The 27,094-nt window shown below is 49.7% G+C and overlaps 1 protein-coding gene across 4 annotated transcripts in view; it reads right to left on the bottom strand.

Moving 5' to 3' along the window:
• The window catches only part of flnb (filamin B), a 160,033-nt gene that overhangs the window by 58,530 nt on the left and 74,409 nt on the right, over positions 1-27,094 (bottom strand). For all 4 annotated transcript variants that reach the window (XM_033036612.1, XM_033036610.1, XM_033036611.1 and 1 more), the window contains exons 10-26: positions 24,593-24,730; positions 21,710-21,842; positions 20,743-20,879; positions 19,657-19,850; positions 18,634-18,747; positions 16,700-16,843; positions 16,024-16,147; positions 14,384-14,544; positions 14,211-14,301; positions 10,871-11,040; positions 10,660-10,777; positions 9,555-9,817; positions 6,994-7,591; positions 4,891-5,064; positions 3,044-3,206; positions 1,557-1,717; positions 45-212 (exon numbers count right to left, since the gene is read on the bottom strand). In XM_033036612.1, coding sequence (XP_032892503.1) covers positions 45-212; positions 1,557-1,717; positions 3,044-3,206; positions 4,891-5,064; positions 6,994-7,591; positions 9,555-9,817; positions 10,660-10,777; positions 10,871-11,040; positions 14,211-14,301; positions 14,384-14,544; positions 16,024-16,147; positions 16,700-16,843; positions 18,634-18,747; positions 19,657-19,850; positions 20,743-20,879; positions 21,710-21,842; positions 24,593-24,730 — 3,051 coding nt within the window. The remainder of the gene's footprint in view (positions 1-44; positions 213-1,556; positions 1,718-3,043; positions 3,207-4,890; positions 5,065-6,993; positions 7,592-9,554; positions 9,818-10,659; positions 10,778-10,870; positions 11,041-14,210; positions 14,302-14,383; positions 14,545-16,023; positions 16,148-16,699; positions 16,844-18,633; positions 18,748-19,656; positions 19,851-20,742; positions 20,880-21,709; positions 21,843-24,592; positions 24,731-27,094) is intronic.

Raw genomic sequence — 27,094 nt, 5'->3', positions numbered from 1 at the left:
CGTGGCGAGGAAAAAGCTAAACGCGGCCAGTGTTATCGTCTCACCTCTGGGTCCCTGCACGGTGACTTCAAGTAGGGCCATGCCGGCCTTGCTACAGTCCACGGTGAAAACTTGGGGCACTCGGGCCCGGACCCCGGAACTCAACCCCGGCCCAGTACACTGCACCTTGCTGGGGTTCACCACATCCTTCACGGGCACCTTGAACGGGCTACCTACAGAGAGTTGGAGGCGTTAGTGTTGGGCACATTGGCTGGCTTTTACATAGGGTACAACGTGTGGTGGGTAGGATGGAGGCGGAGAACACAACACAGCACAGGCCCATAACGGCCGCACCGACCATCATCATCATCATCATCGGCAGTCACTCGAATGTCCTCTCCTCTCCATAGGGTCGTCTACTTGTAGAGGCTGATCCATGATCCACACACCTTGGTGCAACATGGGCAGTGGAGACTGGCGGTGGTTGGTAGTCATCGAGCCCCCTTCTCTCTCTCTCCTTACGGTGCTGTCGCTTTGTCTCTGCGACACGGCGTGGCTCCATATCGTGACGTGCAGCGCTCCTTCCTGCACGGATTTCCTCCAGCATCTCCTGTCCTGTGCAATGTGCTCCCAGTTGCTCGATGTGATGTGGAATGCCAAGTTAAACATCTCATGTACCTATACTTGATCCATATCCCTCCATTCACTGCACATCCATGTGCCTTCCTAAACACCACTGTCGTATCTGCCTCCACCACCACCTCTGGCAGCACGTTCCAGGCAACCACCACCCTCTGTGTAAAAGACTTGTCCCGCACATCTCCATTAAACTTTCCCCCTCTCATAGACAATAATAGACAATAGGTGCAGGAGTTGGCCATTCGGCCCTTTGAGCCAGCACCGCCATTCAATGTGATCATGGCTGATCATCCCCAATCAGTACCCCGTTCCTGCCTTCTCCCCATATCCCCTGACTCCGCTATTTTTAAGAGCCCTATCTAGCTCCCTCTTGAAAGCATCCAGAAAACCGGCCTCCACCGCCCTCTGAGGGAGAGAAGTCCACAGACTCACAACTCTCTGTGTGAAAAAGTGTTTCCTCGTCTCCGTTCTAAATGGCTTACCCCTTATTCTTAAACTGTGGTCCCTGGTTCTGGACTCCCCCAACATCGGGAACACGTTTCCTGCCTCTAGCGTGTCCAAAACCGTTAATAATCTTATATGTTTCAACAAGATTCCCTCTCATCCTCCAAAATTCCAGAGTGTACAAGCCCAGCTGCTCCATTCTCTCAGCATATGACAGTCCCGCCATCCCGGGAATTAACCTTGTAAACCTACGCTGCACTCCCTCAATAGCAAGAATGTCCTTCCTCGAATTAGGGGACCAAAACTGCACACAATACTCCAGGTGTGGTCTCACTAGGGCCCTGTACAATAGCAATAGCAAGAATGTCCTTCCTCAAATTTTCAAATTTCATATGACAGTGAAGCACTCTGGACTGGATTCTTGACGGGTGATGATAAAACGCTGAACCTAGTCGAAGCTGAGGGAATGAATAAAACAGGTGAGTGGACGTTACCTGGAATGTGCTCTCCGCCATAGGTGATATTCAGGTCGTAATCGCCAGGTGTGTAGGGGATGTATTCCACGCTGCAGCTGCCATCCTTGTTGTCCTTACAAGACATCTTTGCTTCTGAGGTTCCTTCCACAGTTATCCCAAGACCACCAATACCTGCACCTCTGGAATACAAGATATCCAGTTACTTGTTTATCTTTCATCCATAAGAGCAAAATTAAAGCCCCTGTCCCACTTAGGAAACCTGAACAGAAACCTCTGGAGACTTTGCGCCCCACCCACGTTTTCCGTGCGGTTCCCGGAGGTTGTAGTTGGTTGCCGGAGGTTGCAGGTAGTGGGAGCAGGTAGGTAGACGGACAAAAACCTCCGGGAACCGCACGGAAACCTTGGGTGGGGCGCAAAGGTTCCAGAGGTTTCCGTTCAGGTTTCCTAAGTGGGACAGGGGCATTAGGCCATTCGGCTCATTGAGTCAGCTCCAACATTCAACCAATCTTTTCCTCTCAACCCCAATTCTCCTTCCTTCTTCCCATAACCTCTCACAATCAATATTTATTCATCTCAGCTCTTGGCCAATAAACCTATTCATTAATTCAAGTAAAGGTAAACAAAAATGCTGGAGAAACTCAGCGGGTGAGGCAGCATCTATTCCTATGCTCCATAGATGCTGCCTCACCCGCTGAGTTTCTCTAGAAGGGTCTCGACCAGAATGTAATATTCTAATATCAAAGGCCAATTGCGAAGTTCATATGTTCATGAGTGATAGGAGCAGAATTAGGCCATTCGGCCCATCAAGTCTACTCCACCATTCAATTATGGCTGATCTATCTTCCCTGCTCAACCCCATTCTCCTGCCTTCTCCCTATAACTCCCCATCAAGTCATCCAATCCATTTTGAATTCCATTTGGAATATTTCGGAGGACCAAGAAGCAAGAGAATCATGGCTGGTCTATCTCTCCCTCCTAACCCCATTCTGGGCTGGGAGATTGCAACCTTCACGTGGTCCGCCCTGTTTCCACGAATGCAATCAACCTGGCGTGCACAATCAAATAAGATCAAATAGAACAAGTTGTCCTACACCTTTATGCCCCTGTCCCACTTAGGAAACCTGAACGGAAACCTCTGGAGACTTTGCGCCCCACCCAAGGTTTCCGTGCGGTTCCCGGAGGTTGCAGGTGGTTGCCGGAGGTTGCAGGTAGTGGAAGCAGGTAGGGAGACTGACAAAAACCTCCGGGAACTGCACGGATACCTTGGATGGGGCACAAAGTCTCCAGAAGTTTCCGTTCATGTTTCCTAAGTGGGACAGGGGCATTAGGCTGTGCACGCCACATGCAAGAAGAAGAAGAACTCCATTCTCCTGCCTTCTCCCCATAACCCCTGACACCCATCCAAACAAGAATCTATCTATCTATCTCTGCCTTAAAAGATATCCAATGCCTTGGCCTCCACCACCATCTTTGCAAGTGGGAGTACAACTTCTCTGCAAGATTACCTGGTTATTACGGAGAATTTATTGGGTTTATTAGTCAGGCCTTCCTGAAGGCCGGGTCCAACGGCAGAGACCCGCGAGGGGTCACATCCTTCCGTCACCCCCACGATGAAGGGGCTGTTCACGACCGGTGCATCATCGTATGTCACATCGATGGAATGCATCCCTGTGCAAACACCAACAACACGTTAGAATCGGGTAGCTCACGTTCTCAACACCATTAGGTTTAGTTTGGAGATACAGCGTGGAAACAGGCCCCACCGGGTCCGCGCCGACCAGCGATCCTCACATATTCACACCATCGTAAAAACACACTAGGGACAATTTTTACATTTACACCAAGCCAATTAACGTACAAACTTGCACGTCTTTGGAGTGTGGGAGGAAACTGATGATCTCGGAGAAAACCCAGGCAGGTCACGGGGAGAACGTACAAACTCCGTACAGACAGCGCCCGTAGTCGGGATCGAACCAGGGACTCCGGCGCTGCATTCGCTGTAAGGCAGCAACTCTACCGCTGCGCCACAGTGACCGCACCTTTTGGCATTTTGAACAGTGAAGCATTCTCAATATCGCTGTGGCACACGGGGCGGCACGGTGGCGCAGCGGTGGAGTTGCTGCCTCGGGCCAGAGACCCGGGTTCCATCCTGACTACAGATTGTCTGTAGGCAGTTTTATGTTCTGCCCGTGACCACGTGGGCTTTCTCCGGGTGCTCCGGTTTCCTCCCACATTCCAGATGCACAGAGCTGTTGGTTAATTGGGTTCTGCAAATGGTCAATGGACAATAGGTGCACGAGTAGGCCATTCGGCCCCTCGAGCCAGCACCGCCATTCAATATGATCCCTAATCAGTTTGTGCCTTCCCCCCATATCCCCTGACTCCGCTATTTTTAAGAGCCCTATCTAACTCTCTCTTGAAAGTATCCAGAGAACCGGCCTCCACCGCCCTCTGAGGCAGAGAATTCCACAGACTCACAACTCTCTGTGAGAAAAAGTGTTTCCTCGTCTCCGTTCTAAATGGCTTACCCCTTATTCTTAAACTGTGCCCCCTGGTTCTGGACTCCCCCAACATCGGGAACATGTTTCCTGCCTCTAGGGTGTCCAAACCCTTAATAATCTTATATGTTTCAATAAGGTCCCATCTCAACCTTCTAAATTCCAGAGTGTACAAGCCCAGCCGCTCCATTCTCTCAGCATATGACAGTCCCGCCATCCGGGAATTAACCTTGTAAACCTACGCTGCATTCCCTCAATAGCAAGAATGTCCTTCCTCAAATTAGGAGGCCAAAACTGCACACAATACTCCAGGTGTGGTCTCACTAGGGCTCTGTACAACTGCAGAAGGACCTCTTTGCTCCTATATTCGATTCCTCTTGTTATAAAGGCCAACACGCCATTCGCTTTCATCACTGCCTGCTGTACCTGCATGATTACCTTCATAGACTGATGTACAAGGACCCCCAGATCCCGTTGTACTTCCCCATTTCCCAACTTGACACCATTTAGATAGTAATCTGCCTTCCTGTTTTTGCTACCAAAGTGGATAACCTCACATTTATCTGCCATCCCGGGAATTAACCTGGCGAACCTACGCTGCCCTCCCTCAATAGCAAGAATGTCCTTCCTCAAATTAGGGGACCAAAACTGCACACAATACTCCGGGTGTGATGTCACCAGGGCTCTGTACAACTGTAGAAGGACCTCTTTGCTCCTATACTCAACTCCTCTTGTAATGAAGCGTGCCCCCAGTGTGTAGGAGGGCTAGTGTAGGGGGTGATTGTTGGTGTGTGTGGACTCGAGGCAGTGAATGACCGGTTTCCACGCTGTATCGCCACACCAGGCCACCGTACCTTTCTCAAACGGAGTGTACTCCACCTCGTACTTCCCATCGCCGTTATCCTTAATGAGGCAATCGGTGCGGGCTCCAGATGGATTTGTGATACCTGCCTTGATGTGGTTGCCCCCCACCTTGGTGAGTGAACCGGCATCGACTGTGAAGTCTGTCGTGGCATCACAGAAGACTCCTACAAAACAAAGGCAGCGTGATTGCACGCGGTTACAACGCACAACAAGTCACCAGCCGCGAGAGATGCAAGTTTCCATCCAGTCAGCCAAACTTGCTGCTCCTGCCGATTGGCCAGAGCGACAGAAACTTGATGGCACGCACCGCCTGACTCAAGAACGGCCTCTTCCCCTCTGTTATCAGAGCGGCACGGTGGCGCAGCGGGTAGAGCTGCTGCCTCACAGAGCCAGAGACCCAGGCCCGGTCCAGACCTCGGGTGCTGCTGTCTATGTGGAGTTTGCACATTCTCCATGTGAATAGACAATAGGTGGCCATTCGGCCCTTCGAGCCAGCACCGCCATTCAATGTGATCATGGCTGATCAACCCCAATCAGTACCCCGTTCCTGCCTTCTCCCCATATCCCCTGACTCCGCTATTTTTAAGAGCCCTATCTAGCTCTCACTTGAAAGCCTCCAGAGAACCAGCCTCCACCGCCCTCTGAGGCAGAGAATTCCACAGACTCACTACTCTCTGTGTGAAAAAGTGTTTCCTCGTCTCCGATCTAAATGGCTTACCCCTTATTCTTAAACTGTGGCCCCTGGTTCTGGATTCCCCCAACATCGGGAACATGATTCCTGCCTCTAGCGTGTCCAAACCCTTAATAATCTTATATGTTTCAATAAGGTCCCATCTCAACCTTCTAAACTCCAGAGTGTACAAGCCCAGCCGCTCCATTCTCTCAGCATATGAGAGTCCCGCCATCCCGGGAATTAACCTTGTAAACCTACGCTGCACTCCCTCAATAGCAACAATGTCCTTCCTCAAATTAGGGGACCAAAACTGCACACAATACTCCAGGTGTGGTCTCACTGGGGAGCTGTACAGTGCTGAGAAAGTGAGGACTGGTATGAACGGGTGCCGATGGTCGGTGTGGGCTCACTGGGCCGAAGGGCCTGTTTCCATGCTATAACTATAAAACTAAAAAAAAAATAATTTCTGAATATTCGATCCTCCCATAAACCAGGGTGATCTTCCAACCTACCCCATTGTGGACATTGAACCTTTTCTCTGGAACTGCATTGCTACAATGCTGCAAAAACTCTATTCTGCACTCTGGAACTTTTCTCTTTTCATGACCTGTTCTACTTGTGCATGCTTAATTATAGTCATGTATAATATTTAAGAAGGAACTGCAGATGCTGGAAAAATCGAACGTAGACAAAAATGCTGGAGAAACTCAGCGGGTGAGGCAGCATCTATGGAGCGAAGGAATAGTTGACGTTTCGGGTCGAGACTCTTCTTCAGACTGATGTGGGGGGGGGGGGGGGGAAGAAGAAAGGAAGAGGCAGAGACAGTGGGCTGTGAGAGAGCTGGGAAGGGGAGGGGAAGGAGGGAGAAAGCAGGGACTACCTGAAATTGGAGAAGTCAATGTTCATACCGCTGGGGTGTACACTGCCCAAGCGAAATATGAGGTGCCGCCCCTCCAATTTGCGGTGGGATTCACTCTGGCCATGGAGGAGGCCCAGGACAGAAAGGTTGGATTGGGAATGGGAGGGGGAGTTGAAGTGCCGAGCCACCGGGAGATCAGGTTGGTTAGTGCGAACTGAGCAGAGGTGTTGGGCGAAGCGATCGCCATGCCTACGCTTGGTCTCACCGATGTAGAGCAGCTGACACCTAGAGCAGCGGATGCAATAGATGAGGTTGGAGGAGGTGCAGGTGAACCTCTGTTGCACCTGGAACGACTATTTGGGTCCTTGGATGGAGTCCAGGGGGGAGGTAAAGCGACAAGTGTAGCATTTCCTGCGGTTGCAAGGGAAAGTGCCAGGGGAGGGGGTGGCTTGGGTGGGAAGGGACGAATTGACAAGATGGTTGCTTTAGGAGATGGGGAGGGAAGGAACGGAACATGGACTGGGCACATGTACGACAGTGAGAAAGGCGAGCTTCCGTTACCTTGTTTCTCCACGCCAGGTCCGTACACCTTGACACCGCTGATGTCGACGGCCGGATCTACCTTCAGCTGAGCTGGGAACTTGGGAACGTTCCTCCCTCCGTATTTCAGCGTGATGGTATGCGGACCATGTTGGCGGGGGATGCAACTGGCTGTATGGGTGCCGTCGCCATTGTCCTGAAGGTGGGTCTCCGCCTGAACCCCAGCGTCCGACACCATCTCCAAGGTCAACTCCCCGGGACCGGCCTTGGAGCAGTCCACGTTGACCAGCCCCGCTTCCCCCACTTTGCCCCGTTCCAGGCCCGGGCCAGAGGTGGTCACCTTGGAGGGGTCAAAGGGCAAGGTGATGTCCGCCTTGAACGGGGAACCTGGGATGTTGACCTCTTCAAACAGGATGTTGACCAGATATTCTCCCGCCTCGTTCGGTAGGTAGGAGACCGAACAGGTTCCATCGCCGTTATCGGAGCACTCAATCTTGGCTTCGCAGGGACCGTCCACGGTGAGACCCAGCCCACCAGTGCCAGCTCCCTTGGTGTCGATGAGGAACTCGGCAGGTTTGCCCACTAGACCACCTTTCAGCCCTGGACCATGGGCTTTCACCTGCGAAACCAAAAAGAAAATCTTTAAGAAGGAACTGCAGATGCTGGAAAATCGAAAGTAGACGAAAATGCTGGAGAAACTCAGCAGGTGCAGCAGCATCTATGGAGCGAAGGAAATAGGCAACGTTTCGGGGCGAAACCCTGGGGAAATAGGCAACGTTTCGGGCCGAAACCCTTGGGAAATAGGCAACGTTTCGGGCTGAAACCCTTGGGAAATAGGCAACGTTTCGGGCCGTAAACCCTTGGAAAATAGGCAACGTTTCGGGCCGAAACCCTTGGGAAATAGGCAACGTTTCGGGCCGAAACCCTTGGGAAATAGGCAACGTTTCGGGCCGAAACCCTTGGGAAATAGGCAACGTTTCGGGCCGAAACCCTTGGGAAATAGGCAATGTTTCGGGCCGAAACCCTTGGGAAATAGGTAACGTTTCGGGCCGAAACCCTTGGGAAATAGGCAACGTTTCGGGCCGAAACCCTTGGGAAATAGGCAACGTTTCGGCCCGAAACGTTGCCTATTTCCCAAGGGTTTCGGCCCGAAACGTTGCCTATTTCCTTCGCTCCATAGATGCTGCTGCACCCCCTGAGTTTCTCCAGCATTTTTGTCTACCAAAAGAAAATCTTGACAGGTGTTTATATTGGATCCATTCTACATTGCCCCTGCTCTCCTTTCCCTTTGCCCTGTTTTCACACCTTCACATATCTATCTATGTCCCCCCCCCCCCCCCTTCCCCTGATGTCAGTCTGAACAAGGGTCTCGACCTGAAACGTCACCCATTCCTTCTCTCCAGAGATGCTGCCTGTCCCGCCGAGTCACTCCAGCATCTCGTGTCTATCTTTGGTTTCAACCAGCATCTGCAGTACCTTCCCACACATCTTGTCATGTATAGACAGTAGACAATAGGTGCAGGAGTAGGCCATTCGGCCCTTTGAGCCATTCAATGTGATCATGGCTGATCATCCAACTCAGTATCCTGTACCTGCCTTCTCTCCATACCCCCTGATCCCTTTAGCCACAACTAACTCCCTCTTGAATATAGCCAATTAACTGGCCTCAACTACTTTCTGTGGCAGAGAATTCCACAGATTCCCCACTCTCTGTGTGAAAAATGATTTTCTCATCTCGGTATGAGACCTTCAGCCTAAAAGACGTTCAGCCTAAAAGACTTTCCCCCTTATCCTTAAACTGTGACCGCTTGCTCTGGACTTCCCCAACATCGGGAACAATCTTCCTGCATCTAGCCTGTCCAACCCCTTAAGAATTTTGTACGTTTCTATAAGATCCCCCCCTCAATCTTCTATATTTTAGCGAGTTTAACACAGGCAGGTGAGCTAGTGTAGATGGGGTTTGTGGCCAGCATGGGCTAATTGTGCTGAAGGGCTTCTTTTCCACCCTGTATACCTTTGGGACTGTAATAGAATTGTTCGTTGGTAATCTGTAAACATGGAATAATTCCAAATAGAAATTCCCCAAAGCAGCTTTATAGGACTTTGCTTTGGCCTCAGTTGGAGAACCGCGTGCACTTCTGCTTGCCCTCATTACAGGAAGGATGTGAAGGCTTTGGAGAGGGTGCAGAAGAGGTTTACCAGAATATTGCCTGGATTAGAGACAATAGACAATAGGTGCAGGAGTAGGCCATTCGGCCCTTCGAGCCAGCACCGTCGTTCAATGTGATCATACCTGATCATCCACAATCAGTACCCCGTTCCTGCCTTCTCCCCATATCCCCTGACTCCGCTATCTTCAAGAGCCCTATTTAGCTTTCTCTTGAAAGTATCCAGAGAACCGGCTTCCACTGCCCTCTGAGGCAGAGAATTCCACAGACTCACCACTCTCTGTGGGAAAAAAATTCCAGCTTCTGCAGTCGCTGGGGTCTCCAATTGTTTTTTTTTTAATTCATAAAATGTATTCAATTATTACAAAATAATATTACACTCCAATAAAACAAAGCAGAACCCGGGGGCGTTACCTTGGAGGGGTCCGGGGGCAGGGTTGCATCCACGGTGAACGGACTTCCCGCCGTGGGATTCCCGTCGTACATCACCTCCACAGTGTAGACGCCCTCCTCCTTGGGGATGTACCTGGCCACGCACACCTCCTTGCTGGCAGCCGGCTCCACCACGCACGTCACCGGCTTGCGGGACGGGCTGGACATCTTCACGTCCACTTTGCCCTGCCCGCCTGCCCCTTTGGTGTTAATGGTGAACTGCTGGTCTTTGCCGACCTCCACCCCTAACAACCAGAAAATTAACGTTCAGCCACAAACTTACTCATTCAACAACAGATAAAGAAGGAACTGCACATGCTGGAAAAATCGAAGGCAGATAAAAATGCTGGAGAAACTCAGCGGGTGAGGCAGCATCTATAGAGCGAAGGAATAGGCGACGTTTCAGGTCGAGACCCTTCTTCAGACTGATGTGGGGGGGGGGGGGGGGGGAGAAGAAAGGAAGAGGCGGAGACAGTGGGCTGTGGGAGAGCTGGGAAGGGGAGGGGGAGGAGTGAGAGAGCAGGGACTACCTGAAATTGGAGAAGTCAATGTTCATACCGCTGGGGTGTCAACTACCCAAGCAAAATATGAGGTGCTGCTCCTCCAATTTACGGTGGTGCTCACTCTGGCCATGGAGGAGGCCCAGGACAGAAAGGTCGGATTAGGAATGGGAGGGGGAGATGAAGTGCTGAGCCACCGGGAGATCAGGTTGGTTATTGGGAACTCTGAGTGTCATTATTATGTAATAAAAATGAACTGAAGATGGTGGTTATTATCAAAGATATACACAGAGTGCTGGAGTAGCTCAGCGGGTCAGGCAGCATCTGTGGAGAACATGGATAGGTGACGTTTCATGTCAGGATCCTTCTTCAGACTGGTTTTGGGTCCTGACCCGAAAGGGAGAGGGGGAGAGGAGGAGGGGGAGAGGGAGAGGAGGAGGGGGGGAGGGAGAGGGAGAGGGAGAGGGAGAGGGAGAGGAGGAGAGGGAGAGGGAGAGGGAGAGGGAGAGAGAGAGGGAGAGGGAGAGGGAGAGGGAGAGGGAGAGGGAGGGGGAGAGGGAGAGGGGGTGAGAGGGAGAGACACGTACTATTTTCGAGGCCGTCGATCAGCACTTTGCTCATGTCCAGTGGGTAAGCTACATCTATGGTGAAGGGGCTCCTTGGAATTGGATCGCCACCGTAGGTCACGGTGATTCCCATTTTACCCTGTGAGAAGAGAGAGAGAGAAACACTCATGTCATCCAGCATGAGGGGCGTCCCAGTTGACGAGGACGTGCCAGGCACTAGGTGACAACCCACCTGTTGGAGCGGCGTATATTTGACCGTGTGGGAGTAGTCGTAGTTGTCAATGATTTCAAAGTTGTCCACGGCGTCGCCCTTTGCGGTTCCGGTGAATTGAGCGGCGACCGGGGCCTTGCCCGCACCCTTGGTGTGCACGGTGAAGTGGGTCGGCTTCCCAAGCTCCACCCCTGCCCAAACGGGAAGGACGTTAGTCGATTGAGGAAACAAAGTCCGGTCATAGAAACATAGAAAAATAGTTGCAGGAGGAGGCCATTCGGCCCTTCGAGCCAGCACCGCCATTCATTGTGATCATGGCTGATCGTCCCCAATCAATAACCCGTGCCTGCCTTCCCCCCATATCCCTTGACTCCACTAGCCCCTAGATCTCTATCTAACTCTCTCTTAAATCCATCCAGTGACTTGGCCTCCACTGCCCTCTGTGGCAGGGAATTGCATAAATTCACAACTCTCTGGGTGAAAAAGTCTTAAATGACCTCCCCTTTATTCTAAGACTGTGGCCCCTGGTTCTGGACTCGCCCAACATTGGGAACATTTTTCCTGCATCTAGCTTGTCCAGTCCTTTTATAATATTATATGTTTCTATAAGATCCCCCTCATCCTTCTAAACTCCAGTGAATACAAGCCGTGCGAGTGTCCCGTCGTTCCAATTGTCTGACTAAACTATCCACTGGACAAGCACCTTGGCGTTCACCGCATTCAGTCACGGCGGCGCAGCGGTAGAGTTGTCGCCTCACCGTGCCAGAGAACCCGGGTTCCATCCTGACTACGGGTGCTGTCTGTACGGAGTTTGCACGTTCTCTCCCCGTGACCATGTGGGTTTCCCCTGGTGCTCCGGTTTCCTCCCACACTCCAAAGACGTGCAGCTTTGTAGGTTTAAGAAAGAACTACAGATGCTGGTAATATTGAAGGTAGACACAAAATGCTGGAGTAACTCAGCGGGTGAGGCAGCATCTATGGAGAGAAGGAATTGGAAGGGTCGCGACCCGAAACGTCGCCAATTCCTTCTCTCCATAGATGCTGCCTCACCCGCTGAGTTACTCCAGCATTTTGTGTCCACCTTCATAGTTTGCTGGTTATTTGTTTGGTGTAAAGCAGCATCTGTAGTTCCTTGTCTCCAAGTCACTGACAAAACTACTCAAAAACTGTCTGAAGAAGGGTCTCGATCCGAAACGTCACCTATTTCCTTCGATCCATAGATGCTGGCCTCACCCGCTAAGTTTCTCCAGCATTTTTGTCCACCTTTGATTTTTCCAGCCTCTGCAGTTCTCTCTTAAATGACTCAAAAACCTCACTTCCCGAAAGTATATGTTAGTGGTTGCAACCAGGAAAGAATCAGAGTTCCTCAACTGAATCCAAGCAGCCGGGAATGTTCCCAACCCCAAATACAAATAGATGAAACATTTCCAATTTGAACATGAAGTTCTAATTAGACATCAAACAGCCTCGTGCACATGTCAAAAACCCTGGCTTCAAACACTTCAAGGTTCTCCGTTTAGCAAAGTCATTTACGATTAGCTTTGACTTAACTTGGTTAGATGTTTAAAAGAGTTTCCTGCTCTCTACCAATCAAGAATAGTACACAACAGCTTGTTAAGATTATAAACAAAACAATTTAAAAAAGCTCATCTGCTGTGTTGCAAAGTATTATTATTCATAGTTGAGTTAAGAGAGATCTTGGAATAAAGTGTTTAAGAAAGAACTGCAGATGCTGGAAAATCGAAGGTAGACAAAAATGCTGGAGAAACTCAGCGGGTGAGGCAGCGTCTATGGAGCGAAGGAAATAGACGATGTTTCGGGTCGAGACCCTTCTTCAGACTTGCTGAGAATGTTTCGTTTATTTAGTTTGGAGTCGCAGGCCCTTCGGCCCACCGAGTCCGCACTGACCAGCCTACACATACTAGGGACAATGTACACTTACACCAAGCCAATTAACCTACAAACCTGCGCGTCTTTGGAGCGTGGGAGGAAACCGGAGCGCCCGGAGAAAACCCACGCAGGTCACGGGGAGTATGTACAAACTCTGTACAGACAGCACCCGCGGTCGGGGTTGAACCCGGGTCTCTGGCGCTGTGAGGCAGCAACTCTACCGCTGCCCCACCATAACGTCTTGTTGTGTCCCAAACAAACTACAAAACGCACCAGGCGATGAGAGAGAGAGAGAGAGAGAGGGGGGGCTGGAGCACATCTTACATAGATTGTGTGGAGCAGCATTAGTGATAGAAACATTGCTGGGGGGGAGAGTCAGTGAAAGAAAAACTTCTAACACAAGCAAACCACACGAAGTCAGGATTCCTGACAGATTTCGCCCACTAATGATAAAGACATGTGGAACTGAGTATTATAGATGATGGTCATGCAGGGACACAAATAGCCTGTAAACCGCACTCTGCACTGCATCATACTTGTGGTTAACCCACAATCTCACATCACATCATAACACAGAAATACCCTTAAGCCTGGCTGTCTTTTTATTTGAAGCTGCTAGTACTTTGTAAAACAATGAGTCAGTGTTTTAAATGTTCACCGATCGCTACTCAATGAAAAACGCCTGCTGTGGAAGGAGAGATGCGTCTTCATCTTTCAAAACAGTGGCGGGGGATTTTTTTTTTCATTGGGATGCATTAACGGATTCAGAAAGAACTGCAGATGCTGGAAAAATAGTGAAGGTAGACAAAAATGCTGGAGGAACTCAGCGGGTGAGGCAGCATCTATGGTGACGTTTCGGGTCGAGACCCTTCTTCAGCCAGGTGTGGCCCCCACCCCCACATCAGTCTGAAGAAGGGTCTCGACCCGAAACGTCACCCATTCCTTCGTCCCATAGATGCTGCCTCACCCGCTGAGTTTCTCCAGCATTTTTGTCTATTTCAAATCTCAAGGTGTCATTAATAACCTTCTCCGTGGATTGTCACCTTGTCGTGGTGGAGAAGCTTGTGTGGACCTGAGATCCTGAGAGCGATGCCGTCTGGAGCTAGGCTCCTGGTAGGGCCACCCATGGCGGTAAGGTCGAGGGGGAGGTCCCTGACAAAGGGCCAATCCAACCAAGACCTCAACGGTGGAACAGGCGGAGGACGATGACTGACCTTAGTAGAGCGTCACAACGGCTGGGAAGGCGGATGAAGGCTGCGGCAGAAAAGGGTCTCCGGTCGTCTTGGACTCCATGCCACTGGATCCTGACCCAGATCTGTCAAGGACCGTGGGGTGGCTGTCTGTGCACCAGTCTCCCCACGTTAATCAAAAGTCACGCACAGGCATCCTCCTACCCTGGAGACACCCATGGTCAGGTCAGCCACGACCAAAGGGGGCCTAAGTAGAAGAATTAACAATCCTCAACGCTTACCAGTTTTATGGAGTCCTGGGCCTTCAGCTTTAACTTTGTTGGCATCATGAGACGGATCCACTTTAATTCGGAACGAGCCGATGGGGATTTCCTATGGAAGGGAGAAGATTGAATGGTTATGAGGAAAAAGCTGGTGGCACCAAACACTGTCAATGGCCAACAACTGCACAAACCTGGCCAGCGAAGAGCACTTTGATGGTGTAGCGGCCTGCTGCCGGGGGTGTGTACTTCACGGTGAACGTGTCGTTGGGGTTGGTGATGATGTCAAACTCAATGTCCTCTTCCGTGTCACTGAGCACACGGGCGTCGCACTTTATACCGACGCTAACGTCACCTGCGGACAGAGAACCAAACGGTCAACGCTGTTCCCCAGGAGCGAAAGGGACTCGACCCCATTCCTTCTCTCCGGGGATGCTGCCCGTCCCGCTGAGTTGCTCCCAGTGTTTTGGTGTCTGCTCCAAGAACAAATGCAGAAACAAGGAACTGCAGATGAGGGTTTACAGAAAAGAACACACAAGGTGCCGGAGTAACTCAGCGGGTCAGGCAGCATCTGTGGAGAACATGGATAGGTGACGTTTCACAGAGTGCCGGAGTAACTCAGCGGGTCAGGCAGCATCTCTGGAGAAACATCCCGGGCCAAAGTACACCTTTCCATACATAGGGAAAACGCACGGGCATTCTTCGAAAGGTCAAACTCGAATGTTCATGAATGGGCTATTCTTGGAGTAGAAAATGATTTTCAAAGTCAGTCACCGATGCTTTTCAAAAATCAGCAGTGCATCTTCTGCTACTATTTAATCTCGGAATCAGTGGCGGCACGGTGGCACAGCTGGTAGTGCTGCTGCCTCTCAGCACCGGATACCCGGGTTCAATCCTGACCTCGGGTGCTGTCTGTGTGGAGTTTGCCTGTTCTTGGGGTTTTTTTTTACTTCCGGATGCTTCGTTTTCCTCCCACATCCCACAGATGGGCAACAAGTTAATTGTTCCTTGTGTGTCGGGAGTGGATGAGAAGGTGGGATAACATAGAACTAGTATGAATGGGTGATCGATGGTCAGCATGGACTTAGTGGGCCGAAGGGCCTGTGTCCATGCAGTACAACAGTTAACGTCTATTAAATCTGTGTGATGATCCTGCAACAGGTTTAATTGATACGTTATGAATAATACATTTAATAATAATAATAATATGAATGATACGTTTGATTGAAACATATAAGATTATTAAGGGCTTGGACACGCTAGAGGCAGGAAACATGTTCCCGATGTTGGGGGAGTCCAGAACCAGGGGCCACAGTTTAAGGATAAGGAGTAAACCATTTAGAATGGAGACGAGGAAACACTTTTTCTCACAGAGAGTGGTGAGTCTGTGGAATTCTCTGCCTCAGAGGGCGGTGGAGGCAGGTTCTCTGGATACTTTCAAGAGAGAGATGGATAGGGCTCTTAAAGATAGCGGAGTCAGGAGATATGGGGAGAAGGCAGGAACGGGGTACTGATTGGGGATGATCAGCCATGATCACATTGAATGGCGGTGCTGGCTCGAAGGGCCGAATGGCCTCCTCCTGCACCTATTGTCTATTGACCTACGTGGGTTTTCTCCGAGAACTCCGGTCTCCTCCCACACTCCAAAGATGTACAGGTTTGTAGCTTAATCGGCTCGGAGTAAATGTAAATATTGTCCCTAGTGTGCGTAGGCTAGTGTTGGTGTGCGGGGATCGCTGGTGGGTGCGGGCTCGGTGGGCTGAAGGGGGCCCTGTTCTCTGCGCTGTATCTCTAAACTAAAGAACGAAACTTCCGACTGATAGACTTCCCTCACCTTCGCCAGCTTCAGAACAATCCACCGTAAAGTGAGTCGGCTCGTTCGCTTTCAGGCCAGTTCTTTCCACGCCTGGACCAAGCACCCTCACCTTCTGAGGATGGCTCCCCTGCCCGATGGCAACCTGAACAAAGAGGCAATTTAAATCATCTTAAATATTACGTCGCTGCTCAAAAAATGGCAGCGCAACGGTTAAATATGCTCGAAGGTAGACACAAAATGCTGGAGAAACTCAGCGGGTGAGGCAGCATCTATGGAGAGAAGGAATGGGTGACGTTTCGGGCCGAGACCCTTGAAGGAAATAGGCAACGTTTCGGGCCGAAACCCTTCAAGGGTTTCGGCCCGAAACGTTGCCTATTTCCTTCGCTCCACAGGTGCTGCCGCACCCGCTGAGTTTCTCCAGCATTTTTGTCCACCTTCGAATAAACATATGCGTCTTGGAAAATATAATGACATTTAATATGTCGTTCCACACCTTCACAGAAAAAGCACCGTTTGTAATAAGATCATAAGTGATAGGAGCAGAATTAGGCCATTCGGCCCCATCAAGTCTACTCCGCCATTCACTCACGGCCGATCCATCTCTCCCTCCTAACCCCCCATTCTCCTGCCTTCTCCCCCATAACCCCCCGACACCCGCACGGGACCAAGAAAATGAAGAGGTCAACGCACTTACCCTAAACGGGCTGTTGGGAACGTTGACTCCACCCCAGGCGATCGCAACGGTGTGTTTGACCGCTTTGGTCGGAGTGTACGCGCAGTGAGATGTTCCGTCGCCTTTATTCTTCACCTGAACGTTGATGGGAACACCTTCAGCATCCTGAGGGGGCACAGATGGAAAGAGGCATTAATGGAAAAGCCTTCCCTCCCGCAAGACTAATAGCCCTGTCAGAGCCATGCTATTTTTCCAACAACCACCCAGTAAAATGATCATTCACACCACTTCTCTCGGCAAGTCCCCAGCATCAGTTTGCCATAATTAATATTTAATGGCGGTGCTGGCTCGAAGGGCCGAATGGCCTAGTCCTGCATCTATTGTCTATTGTCTGTCTTCGGCATTCTGGTCAGCTTCATCTGCACCTTCTCACAAGCCCCCACATCCTTCCTATAGTGAGGTGACCAGAACTGCACATAATAGACAATAGGTGCAGGAGTAGGCCATTCGGCCCTTCGAGCCAGCACCGCCATTCAATGTGATCATGGCTGATCATCCCCAATCAGTACCCCGTTCCTGCCTTCTCCCCATATCCCCTGACTCCGCTATCTTTAAGAGCCCTATCTAGCTCTCTCTTGAAAGCATCCAGAGAACCGGCCTCCACCGCCCTCTGAGGCAGAGAATTCCACCGACTCCAATGCGACCCTAATGAATGACCTATAATGCTGCATTGTGACTTCCTGATACTTACACTAAGTTCCCTGACCTGTGAAGGTGAAGGGCCTGTCCCACTTACGTGATTTTTCCCCGCAACTTGCCGGCACCCGTCACAGTCGCAGCAGACCCGCCAAAAATGTTCAACATGTTGAAAATCCAGCGGCGACCAGAAAAAGTCCGACTCTTTGGGCGACGACTCACGACCATACAGGCGTCACCCCGCGACATGTCGCCTGTTTGGTCGCGAGTAGTCTCCCAAAGAGTTGCACCTTTTTCTGGTCGCCGGTGGATTTTCAACATGTAGAACATTTTCAGCCACCTGCTGCTGCGACTACGACGGGTGCCGGCAGCCGCCGAACAAAAATCGCGCAAGTGGGGCAGGCCCTTGAGCGAACCACCTTCATCATTGGGACGACAGATGGCGCAATGGGCGACAGACAGATGGCACAATGGGCTAAGTGTTCGGCTGGCGACCGGAAGGTAGCCGGTTCAAATCCCGCTTGGAGTGCATACTGTCGTTGTGTCCTTGGGCAAGACACTTCACCCACCTTTGCCTGTGTGTGAATGTGTGTGAGTGACTGGTGGTGGTCGGAGGGGCCGTAGGCGCAGATTGGCAGCCACGCTTCCGTCAGTCTGCCCCAGGGCAGCTGTGGCTACAGAAGTAGCTTACCACCACCGAGTGTGACTGAGGAGTGAATGAATAATGCGATGTAAAGCGCCTTGAGTATTAGAAAGGCGCTATATAAATCCCATCCATTATTATTATTATTATTATCATGCTATTGCAGTCCTGTGAAGTGCAGTAAGGAGACATGCTATTTTTACAGCAACCACTCGGTAAAATGACCATTCACGCCACTCCTCTCGGCAAGCCCCCAGCATCAGTTTGCCAACTTGGTAGGTGGCACTGAATCTGGTACAACAGGAGCAGTTCCAGAGATATTCACAGCGAGTGGTAGAGTTAATGGCATGTCCCACTTGGTGATTTTTTCGGCGACTGCCGGCATCATAGACTGACGTATCAGGTCACCGAAAAATTCACGGCGTGACGCGGCGTGATGACGCGGCATTGACGCGTGCTGTTTTTTCAGGAGTCGCAACATTTTTTGGTAGCCGTTGGATATTGAAATTGGCGACACCGATATGACGCCGGCAGTCGCCGAAAAAATTGCCAAGTGGGACAGGCCCTTTAATGCCAACTGGTCTTCAGAGTAACACTGACAGAAGAAATTCCTCACTTGTGCGTATATTTTCAGTGCAGCTTTCCCGGCATCTTTGGCATCGATGGTGAACTCCGTCGGCTGGTGGACAATGCAGCCAGTTTTCTCCAACCCTGGGCCATAGGCTTTAACCTGGAAAGACAAGAGACAATAGACAACAGGTGCAGGAGTAGGCCATTCGGCCCTTCGAGCCAGCACCGCCATTCAATGTGATCATGGCTGATCATCCCCAATCAGTACCCCGTTCCTGCCTTCTCCCCATATCCCCTGACTCCGCTATCTTTAAGAGCCCCATCAAGCGCTCTCTTGAAAGTATCCAGAGAACCGGCCTCCACCGCCCTCTGAGGTAGAGAATTCCACAGACTCACCACTCTCTGTGTGAAAAAGTGTTTCCTCATCTCCGTTCTAAATGGCTTACTCCTTATTCTTGAACTGTGGCCCCTGTTCTGGACTCCCCCAACATCGGGAACATGTTTCCTGCCTCTAGCGTGTCCAAACCCTTAATAACCATATATGTTTCAAGAAGATCCCCTCATCCTTATAAACTCCAGCGTGTACAAGCCCAGCCGCTCCATTCCCTCAGCATATGACAGTCCCGCCATCCCGGGAATTAACCTCGTGAACCTACGCTGCACTCCAGCATTTTGTGTCTATCTTCAGTTTATCCTCTACAAACCTGCACGTCTTTGGAATGTGGGAGGAAACCAAAGCACCCAGAGAAAACCCACACGGTCACAGGGAGAACGTATACATTGAAACATGGAAAATAGGTGCCAGATTAGGCCATTTGGCCCTTCGAGCCAGCACCGCCATTCAATGTGATCATGTCTGATCATCCCCAATCAATACCCCGTTCCTGCTTTTTCCCCCATATCCCTCGATTCTGTTCGCCCCCTAAGAGCTAAATCTATCTCTCTCTTGAAAACTACAGGCAGCATCCGTAGTCAGGATTGAACCGGGGACCCTGGCGCTGTGAGGCAGCAACTCTACCGCTGCGCCACCGTGATGACTGTCGCGACCATCAGCGTTCCTTATACTTGCCTTGTCAGGGTTGAAGGCAGTGTTTGCGGGCAAGATGCTGGCCATGAACGGGCTGTCCACAATGTCCTCGTCGTCACACATGACGTGTACAGCATACTCGCCCGGTTCCTTGGGCCAGTAACGGACATCGCACGAACCGTCACTCTTGTCGTCACATTCTATCTTGGCCTGCGAGGGGCCCTCCACCGCAAAACCTACAACACATCCACAGTGATCTTCCAGACTTTGTGGATCGGCAAACCAGAACTCAATCTGTTCATCCAATGGGCATGTTCCACTTTTAGTTTAAGTTTAGTTTGGAGATACAGTGCGGAAACAGGCCCTTCAGCCCATCGAGAGGAGGGGCAGGCAATGGGTGGAGGAACGGTGGTTGATAACCAGATGGTTGGACAAAGGGCCAGAGATGGAAACATAGAAAGTAGGAGCAGGAGGCAGCCATTTGGCCCTTCAAGCCAGCACCGCCATTCATTGCGATCATGGCTAATCGTCCCCAATCAATAACCCGTGCCTGCCTTCTCCCCATATCGCTTGACTCCACTAGCCCCTAGAGCTCTATCTAACTCTCTCTTAAATCCATCCAGTGATTTGGCCTCCACTGCCCTCTGTGGCAGGGAATTCCATAAATTCACAACCCTCTGGGTGAAAAAGTTTTTTCTCACCTCAGTCTTAAATGACCTCCCCTTTATTCTAAGAACCTCCCCTTTATTCTAAGACTGTGGCCCCTGGTTCTGGACTCGCCCAACATTGGGAACATTTTTCCTGCATCTAGCTTGCCCAGTCCTTTAATAATTTTATATGTTTCTATAAGATCCCCCTCGTCCTTCTAAACTCCAGTGAATACAAGCCTAGTCTTTTCAATCTTTCCTTGTATGACAGTCCCGCCATCCCAGGGATTAATCTCGTGAACCTACGCTGCACTGAAACGACAGAAGGCGTGAGAAAAAGGGATTGAAATTTTGAGCATTGTGAAGCCAGATGATGGAATGTAGGTGGGGGGAGGGGGCGAGAAGGGGAGAAATAGGCACAGGGGAGAGAGGGAGGGGTGGGAAGAAGTCGGGTCGAGGGTGGGAGGGGAATCATTTTTACCTAACACGCCAACTTCTGTCCCGATGGTCTCTACCACAAAGTCCGCTGACATGCCCACGATCCCTCCATCCAGGCCCGGCCCCCACGCCCTGATCTTCTGCGGCCCCGCTTCGGGTCCAATCTGAATTTCAAACGGACTGAATGGAAGAGAAATTGGATATTGAAATGAAAATAACAGTTAGTTGTTTGCATTGCTGGTTGGATATAAACATAGAAACAAAGCAAATAGGTGCAGGAGGAGGCCATTCGGCCCTTCGAGCCAGCACCGCCATTCATTGTGATCATGGCTGATCGTCCCCTATCAATAACCCGTGCCTGCCTTCTCCCCATATCCCTTGACTCCACTAGCCCCTAGGGCTCTATCTAACTCCCTCTTAAATCCATCCAGTGACTTGGCCTCCACTGCCCTCTGTGGCAGGGAATTCCACAAATTCACAACTCTCTGGGTGAAAAAGTTTTTTCTCACCTCAGTCTTAAATGGCCTCCCCTTTATTCTATATACTATACTTTATAATACCACACAGACACTGCATGCTGCAATTGAATGCCATTTGCACCATGTTATATTACCCCAGTCAAGAATCTTTATAACATTAGAACATTTAAACCTAGTTATTTTAGACAAAAGCAGGAAGATTTGAAACTTTTAACCCGTAGCTTCTAAACATTTTCACTTTTATTAAACCTGTTCAAATTCTTGTTTATGAATGGCCTGATTCTGCTCCTTTGACAAGAACTCATGAAACCGCTCTGGTTAAAGTTTCCACCTCCAACGGCACTAACAGGAACGCTAGGAGTTAGGAAAGTTCGCCCGGTTCTTGGTCTTGGATCTCATCTGTCCATTTGGAAACACAGGCCAGTGGCTGGGGATTGAACGCGGTCTCCAACCTCTGGCACTGCACACGTGCAGCCTGCACGCGGAGACTGCACACAGCCAGTGGGCGGGGCAGCAGCTACCTGCACTCACCTCCGAGGGATGTTATGGCTGCCCCAGGTTATGGTGACCACGTGTTTCCCGGCTGCCACGGGGAAGTACTCGTACGCAAAGACATCGTCGCCATCCAGCACGTCCATTTGTTTCGCAGGATGCTCCACACCTTCTGTCCAACGAGAGAGAGAGAGTGTGAGAGTGAGAGTGAGAGAGAGAGAGAGAGTGTGAGTGAGTGTGAGAGAGAGTGAGAGTGAGAGAGACAGAGAGAGTGAGAGAGAGACAGAGAGAGAGAAAGAGAAAGAAAGAGAGAGTGGGAGAGAGTGGGAGAGAGAGAGAGTGTGAGAGAGTGTGAGAGAGAGAGAGGGAGGGAGACAGAGAGAGAGAGAGAGAGAGTGTGAGAGTGTGTGTGAGAATGAGAGAGAGAGAGAGTGTGAGAGTGAGAGTGTGAGAGTGAGAGTGAGACAGAGAGAGAGTGAGTGGGTGTGAGAGAGAGAGAAATAGTGAGTGAGAGAGAGAAAGAAAAAGAGAGAGAGAGAGAGAGTGGGAGAGAGAGAGAGGGAGGGAGAGAGACGGAGGGAGAGAGACGGAGGGAGAGGGGAGAGAGTTCAAAGGTTCAAAGGCTATTTTATTGGTCACATACACCTAGGTGTAGTGAAATTCTTGTTGCCAATGCAGCATATAAAGAAAGAATACAGACATAACACTAATAAAGAACTTTAACATAAAAAACATCCCCCCACAATGGTTTCCATTATGAGGGAAGGCACTAAGTCCAGTCCCATCCCCATGTCCACCCATAGTCAGGCCTACAGAGAGATACAAACAAGCTCAGCCTCTTGCAAAACAACCAGTAGCACGGTGGCACAGCGGTAGAGTTGCTGCCTCACAGCGCCAGGGACCCAGGTTCGATCCTGACTACAGGTGCTGTCTGTATGGCGTTTGTACGTTCTGTGCGTGACCCACGTGGGTTTTCTCCGGGAGCCCCGGTTTCCTCCCACACTCCAAAGACGCACAGGTTTGAAGGTTAATTGGCTTGGTGAAATTTAAAATTGTAGGATAGTGTTAGTGTGCGGGGATCGCCAGTCGGCACGGACTCAGTGGGCCGAAGGGCCTGTTTGAGTACTGTATCTCTGAACTAAGCTAAACCCAAGTTCGGAAACACCAACAATGATTGGCTTCAAGGCATTTTTGCCAGATGTTCATGATCAAACATTAGAATCAGACCTGGTTTATTGGTCTTGTCATTCCCATCTGTCCACTGGTGAACATTAGAACACTAACTGAATCACGCCACACTTACAGAGACAATATGTTCCACTGCGGGCATCAAACGCACATCGTTCCCTCGCAACACAACCGACAACAACCCAAGCACAGCATCAATCTGCGGCTTTACTGAGTGAGCAAGAGTTCGCGGCCACCCAAGGGTTTGCCGAGACACAGAAACTATTGTTTCCTGAATCCAAACTCACAACCAAGATGAGAGCAGGCAGGTACAGCAGGCAGTACAGAAAGCGAATGGCATGTTGGCCTTTATAACAAGAGGAGTTGAGTACAGGAGCAAAGAGGTCCTTCTGCAGTTGTACAGGGCCCTAGTGAGACCACACCTGGAGTATTGTGTGCAGTTTTGGTCTCCAAATTTGAGGAAGGACATTCTTGCTATTGTGGGAGTGCAGCGTAGGTTTACAAGGTTAATTCCATGTATGGCGGGACTGTCATATGCTGAGAGAATGGAGCGGCTGGGCTTGTACACTCTGGAGTTTAGAAGGATGAGAGGGTATCTCATGGAAAGATATAAGATTGTTAAGGGTTTTGTCACGCTAGAGGCAGGAAACATGTTCCCGATGTTGGGGGAGTCCAGAACCAGGGGCCACAGTTTAAGAATAAGGGGTAAGCCATTTACAACAGAGACGAGGAAACACTTTTTCCTCACAGAGAGTTGTGAGTCTGTGGAATTCTCTGCCTCAGAGGGCGGTGGAGGCGGGCTCTCTAGATACTTTCAAGAGGGAGCTATATAGGGCTGATAAAGATAGCGGAGTCAGGGGATATGGGGAGAAGGCAGGAACGGGGTACTGATTAGGGATGATCAGCCATGATCACATTGAATGGTGGTGCTGCTTCGAAGGGCCGAATGGCCTACTCCTGCACCTATTGTCTATTGAGATGTTGCTTCATTCACCAGGTTCAGTGTGGGCCCTACGGCTCGTGCCCAACATGATGCCAGGTTAAGCTAATCCCCTCTGCCTGAACGTGATCCACGTCCCTCCATTCCCTGTATATCCATGTTCCCATCTAAACCCCTCTCAAACATCACTATCGTATCTGCCTCCACCACCACCCCTGGCAGCGCGTTCCAGACACCCGATGGGAATGGGCTCGATGGGCCACAGGGCCTGTTCCTGTGTTCACACTGCTGGCCTTCAATGGTTTGAGTAGGAAGAGTTAAATGATCCATATTCCCATTCTGGTCAAACCAAAATCCCATTTTCTAACTGAATGATTGAAAGAAACAGCGTGGAAACAGCCCCCTTTGGACAAATGAGTCCGCCCGACCGTCGATCTCTATTTATCCCACTTTTCTCATCCAATCACTATTTACAGAGGGCCAAACCCGCACGTCTTTGGGATGCGGGAGGAAACCGGAGCACCCGGAGGAATCCCACGCGGCCACAGGGAGAACGTGCAAACTCCACACAGACAGTACCCGAGGTCGGGATGGGTCCCGGGTCACTGGCGCCGTGAGGCAGCGGCACTACCCGCTGCGCTGCGTAGTTACGTGAAAATCTAAAGTGACTCTGTTTATTGGCTGTAGCTCGCACCATTAATGATCCAGCGGGTACAATAGCAGTGGTTACAAGAGGTTAGGTCAGGAACATGGGGGAGGATCCGTGCCAAAGAACATGCTCTTGTCAAACGTACTTGGCCCCTTCACCACCACTTTGAGCTCCCCACTTCCAGCGCCTTTGGTGTGGACTCTGAAGTCGGCGACCTGGTGAATCCGCAGTCCCTTGGGTTGCAGTCCTCGCCCTGAGGCCCGACACGCTCCGGGATTGCAAGCTGCAACGGGAAACAAGGAGAAAGTACAACCGGATCAACAAGAGACATTGTAATTGAGCCAAATTGAGAAACTGGGGTCTCGAGTAGCGAGTCGGCCTGGTTGATATATTTGGAACGATTCGGAATTAAGAAGTCTGTTTTCTCTTTCTCTTTCTCTTTCTTTCTATCTATCTATGGGGAATGCTCTGGATAACAGTCCAACATATGTGTTATTTGTATCCTAGGTATAATAAGAAATTTAGAATGTTAAGTTACAAGTTGACCAAACGGTTAGGGGATGAAGCCTGGCTAGTAGGGGGCACATGGAATGTAGAGACATTTATATGGAAAAGGAAGGCAGGAAAGAAATGGAAGAAAGGAATTAAAACATGGGAAGCAGAAGCAAAGAAGCATGAGGAGAGTATAGAGTTCGACATTGGATGGATACTGTATGTAAGAAGGGGATAGAGTTAAGAAACAAGGATAGCACTATGAAAGGATGGAACGTATTGCAACTGGAATGCCAGTGGGCAGAGGAACAAGAGAAAATAATTAAAAGACAGGCAGGAGGTGAGAAACAGGTGATGGTTAGTAAAAAATAAACCCAGTACTGGTAAATCCTCTGGAGGAGACTTCATGTCTGGCACGACGACCCTATTTGGTAATGAAGATGAGGAGTTAGATAATCTTGGGAGATGTCCACCTCCCTATACCCTACCAGTAGCAATGGCATCTTTACCTGGGACAGTTCCGTCAGTAACATCCCTATACCTTGAAGTTCTGACCTTACAAAACTCCCCAGGATTGGGAGCACGGGAATGCCTTTCTGTGCGTAATTTGCTTGAGGCATTGATGCTACCAGAACAGCTGGTCATTGTTAAATGTACTGCACACACTGGTGCTGGGGACCCTATAGCAAAAGGCAATGAGTTGCCGATAGTGTATCCAAACCGGGCAGCCTGTACATCCAAATGCGTAGTGACAGCACGTAAACAGACGCTAGCAAATAGAACGGTCCTGCCAAACATGAAGGAGGTGTGTACATTACAGAGGGACGCCTCTCATATATAATAATAACTATGGAAACAAGAGGGCTGTACCATTGATACAGCACACCCCGCTTGGACAAGTTGGTGTATTCGATACATTTTTACCCTCTTACCCATGCTGGTAAGGAGGGAATGATAGGATAACAAAGGAAACGTGGTGGCAGGCCTCTGAATGTAAAATTTGCCAACGAAGTAATCCAGGCAAACCAACTAAGATACCCTCAGGGGTGACGCCAATGCCATCACGATCGTTTGAATGCATACAGATTGATTTTATTGAAATGCCAAGGGCCCAGTGTTATAAATATTGCTTAGTGATTTTAGATTTATTTAGCAAGTGGAGTGAAGCTCTACCAACCACTAATAATACTGCTGAAACTACCGTAACATTGTTGTTAATCCCAGGTTTGGCCTACCTACTGTCATAAGCTCAGACAATGGTCCTCATTTTAACCACTATTAATAAGGAAATATGTGCACATTTTAATATTCTACTGCAATTTCACTGTGTACACCACCCACAGGCATCTGGGATGGTGGAAAGAGTCAATGGGGATTGCAAAACAAAATTACCCCGGAGGTAAATCCTTTTTCTGACAGGCAACTATGTTATAAATAAATTGGTGATGAAGGGAAATTTGATGGAGAAATGAGGAAAGAGCTAGGGAGACTGAAAAGTCAAAGGTAGTCTGACTAATCATGATCTGGATCAATGTCCAATTAGGGTTAGGTAACCAGGATTTTGGTAAACAGAAGTCTTGTCAGAAAAAGGGAAAGTAAATTACAAAGAGATGTCTTTGAAGATGAAATATTATATACTGCTGGTAAAACAATGTTTTTGTATATATACTGCTGGTAAAACAATGTTTTTGTATATGTACTGCTTGTAAAACAAGGTTTTTTGTATGTGGAATGTGTGAAATTCAAAGCAATGAGCAAAGTTGTGTGTCACTTTAAGAAGTTTGTCCTTTAAAATGCAAATGGACAGTTTATGGTGCGCTCCGTTAAGAAACAGGCATGAATGGGGGGCGGAGCTATACTCGAATGATAAAATGTGTTGGTTGATTATAAATCTTTTGAACCAAGTTTAAAAAAAAAAGACTCATCCCGATTAAAGTGTTAAATGAGATTGGAAATGTCAAAATTACAGAGAAAAAGAAAATGTATTAGTGATTACGGATTCTGAGTGAGTTCTTATGGGAAAGATTGTTTTGATATGATAACAGAGGTTGTCTTTTAAAACGCAAATGAAGCAAGATTACTGTTTGCAAGCAAACAAAAAGATGTTGAAGCATGGGCTGTGTGAGGGAAATGAAGGTACATGAAAAATTGTCTT

The sequence above is a fragment of the Amblyraja radiata genome, chromosome 18 (assembly GCF_010909765.2).
Source record: "Amblyraja radiata isolate CabotCenter1 chromosome 18, sAmbRad1.1.pri, whole genome shotgun sequence".
Taxonomy (NCBI): Eukaryota; Metazoa; Chordata; class Chondrichthyes; order Rajiformes; family Rajidae; genus Amblyraja; species Amblyraja radiata.
Note: the sequence above shows the minus strand (reverse complement) of the source record. Positions and strands in the feature narration are given on the sequence as shown.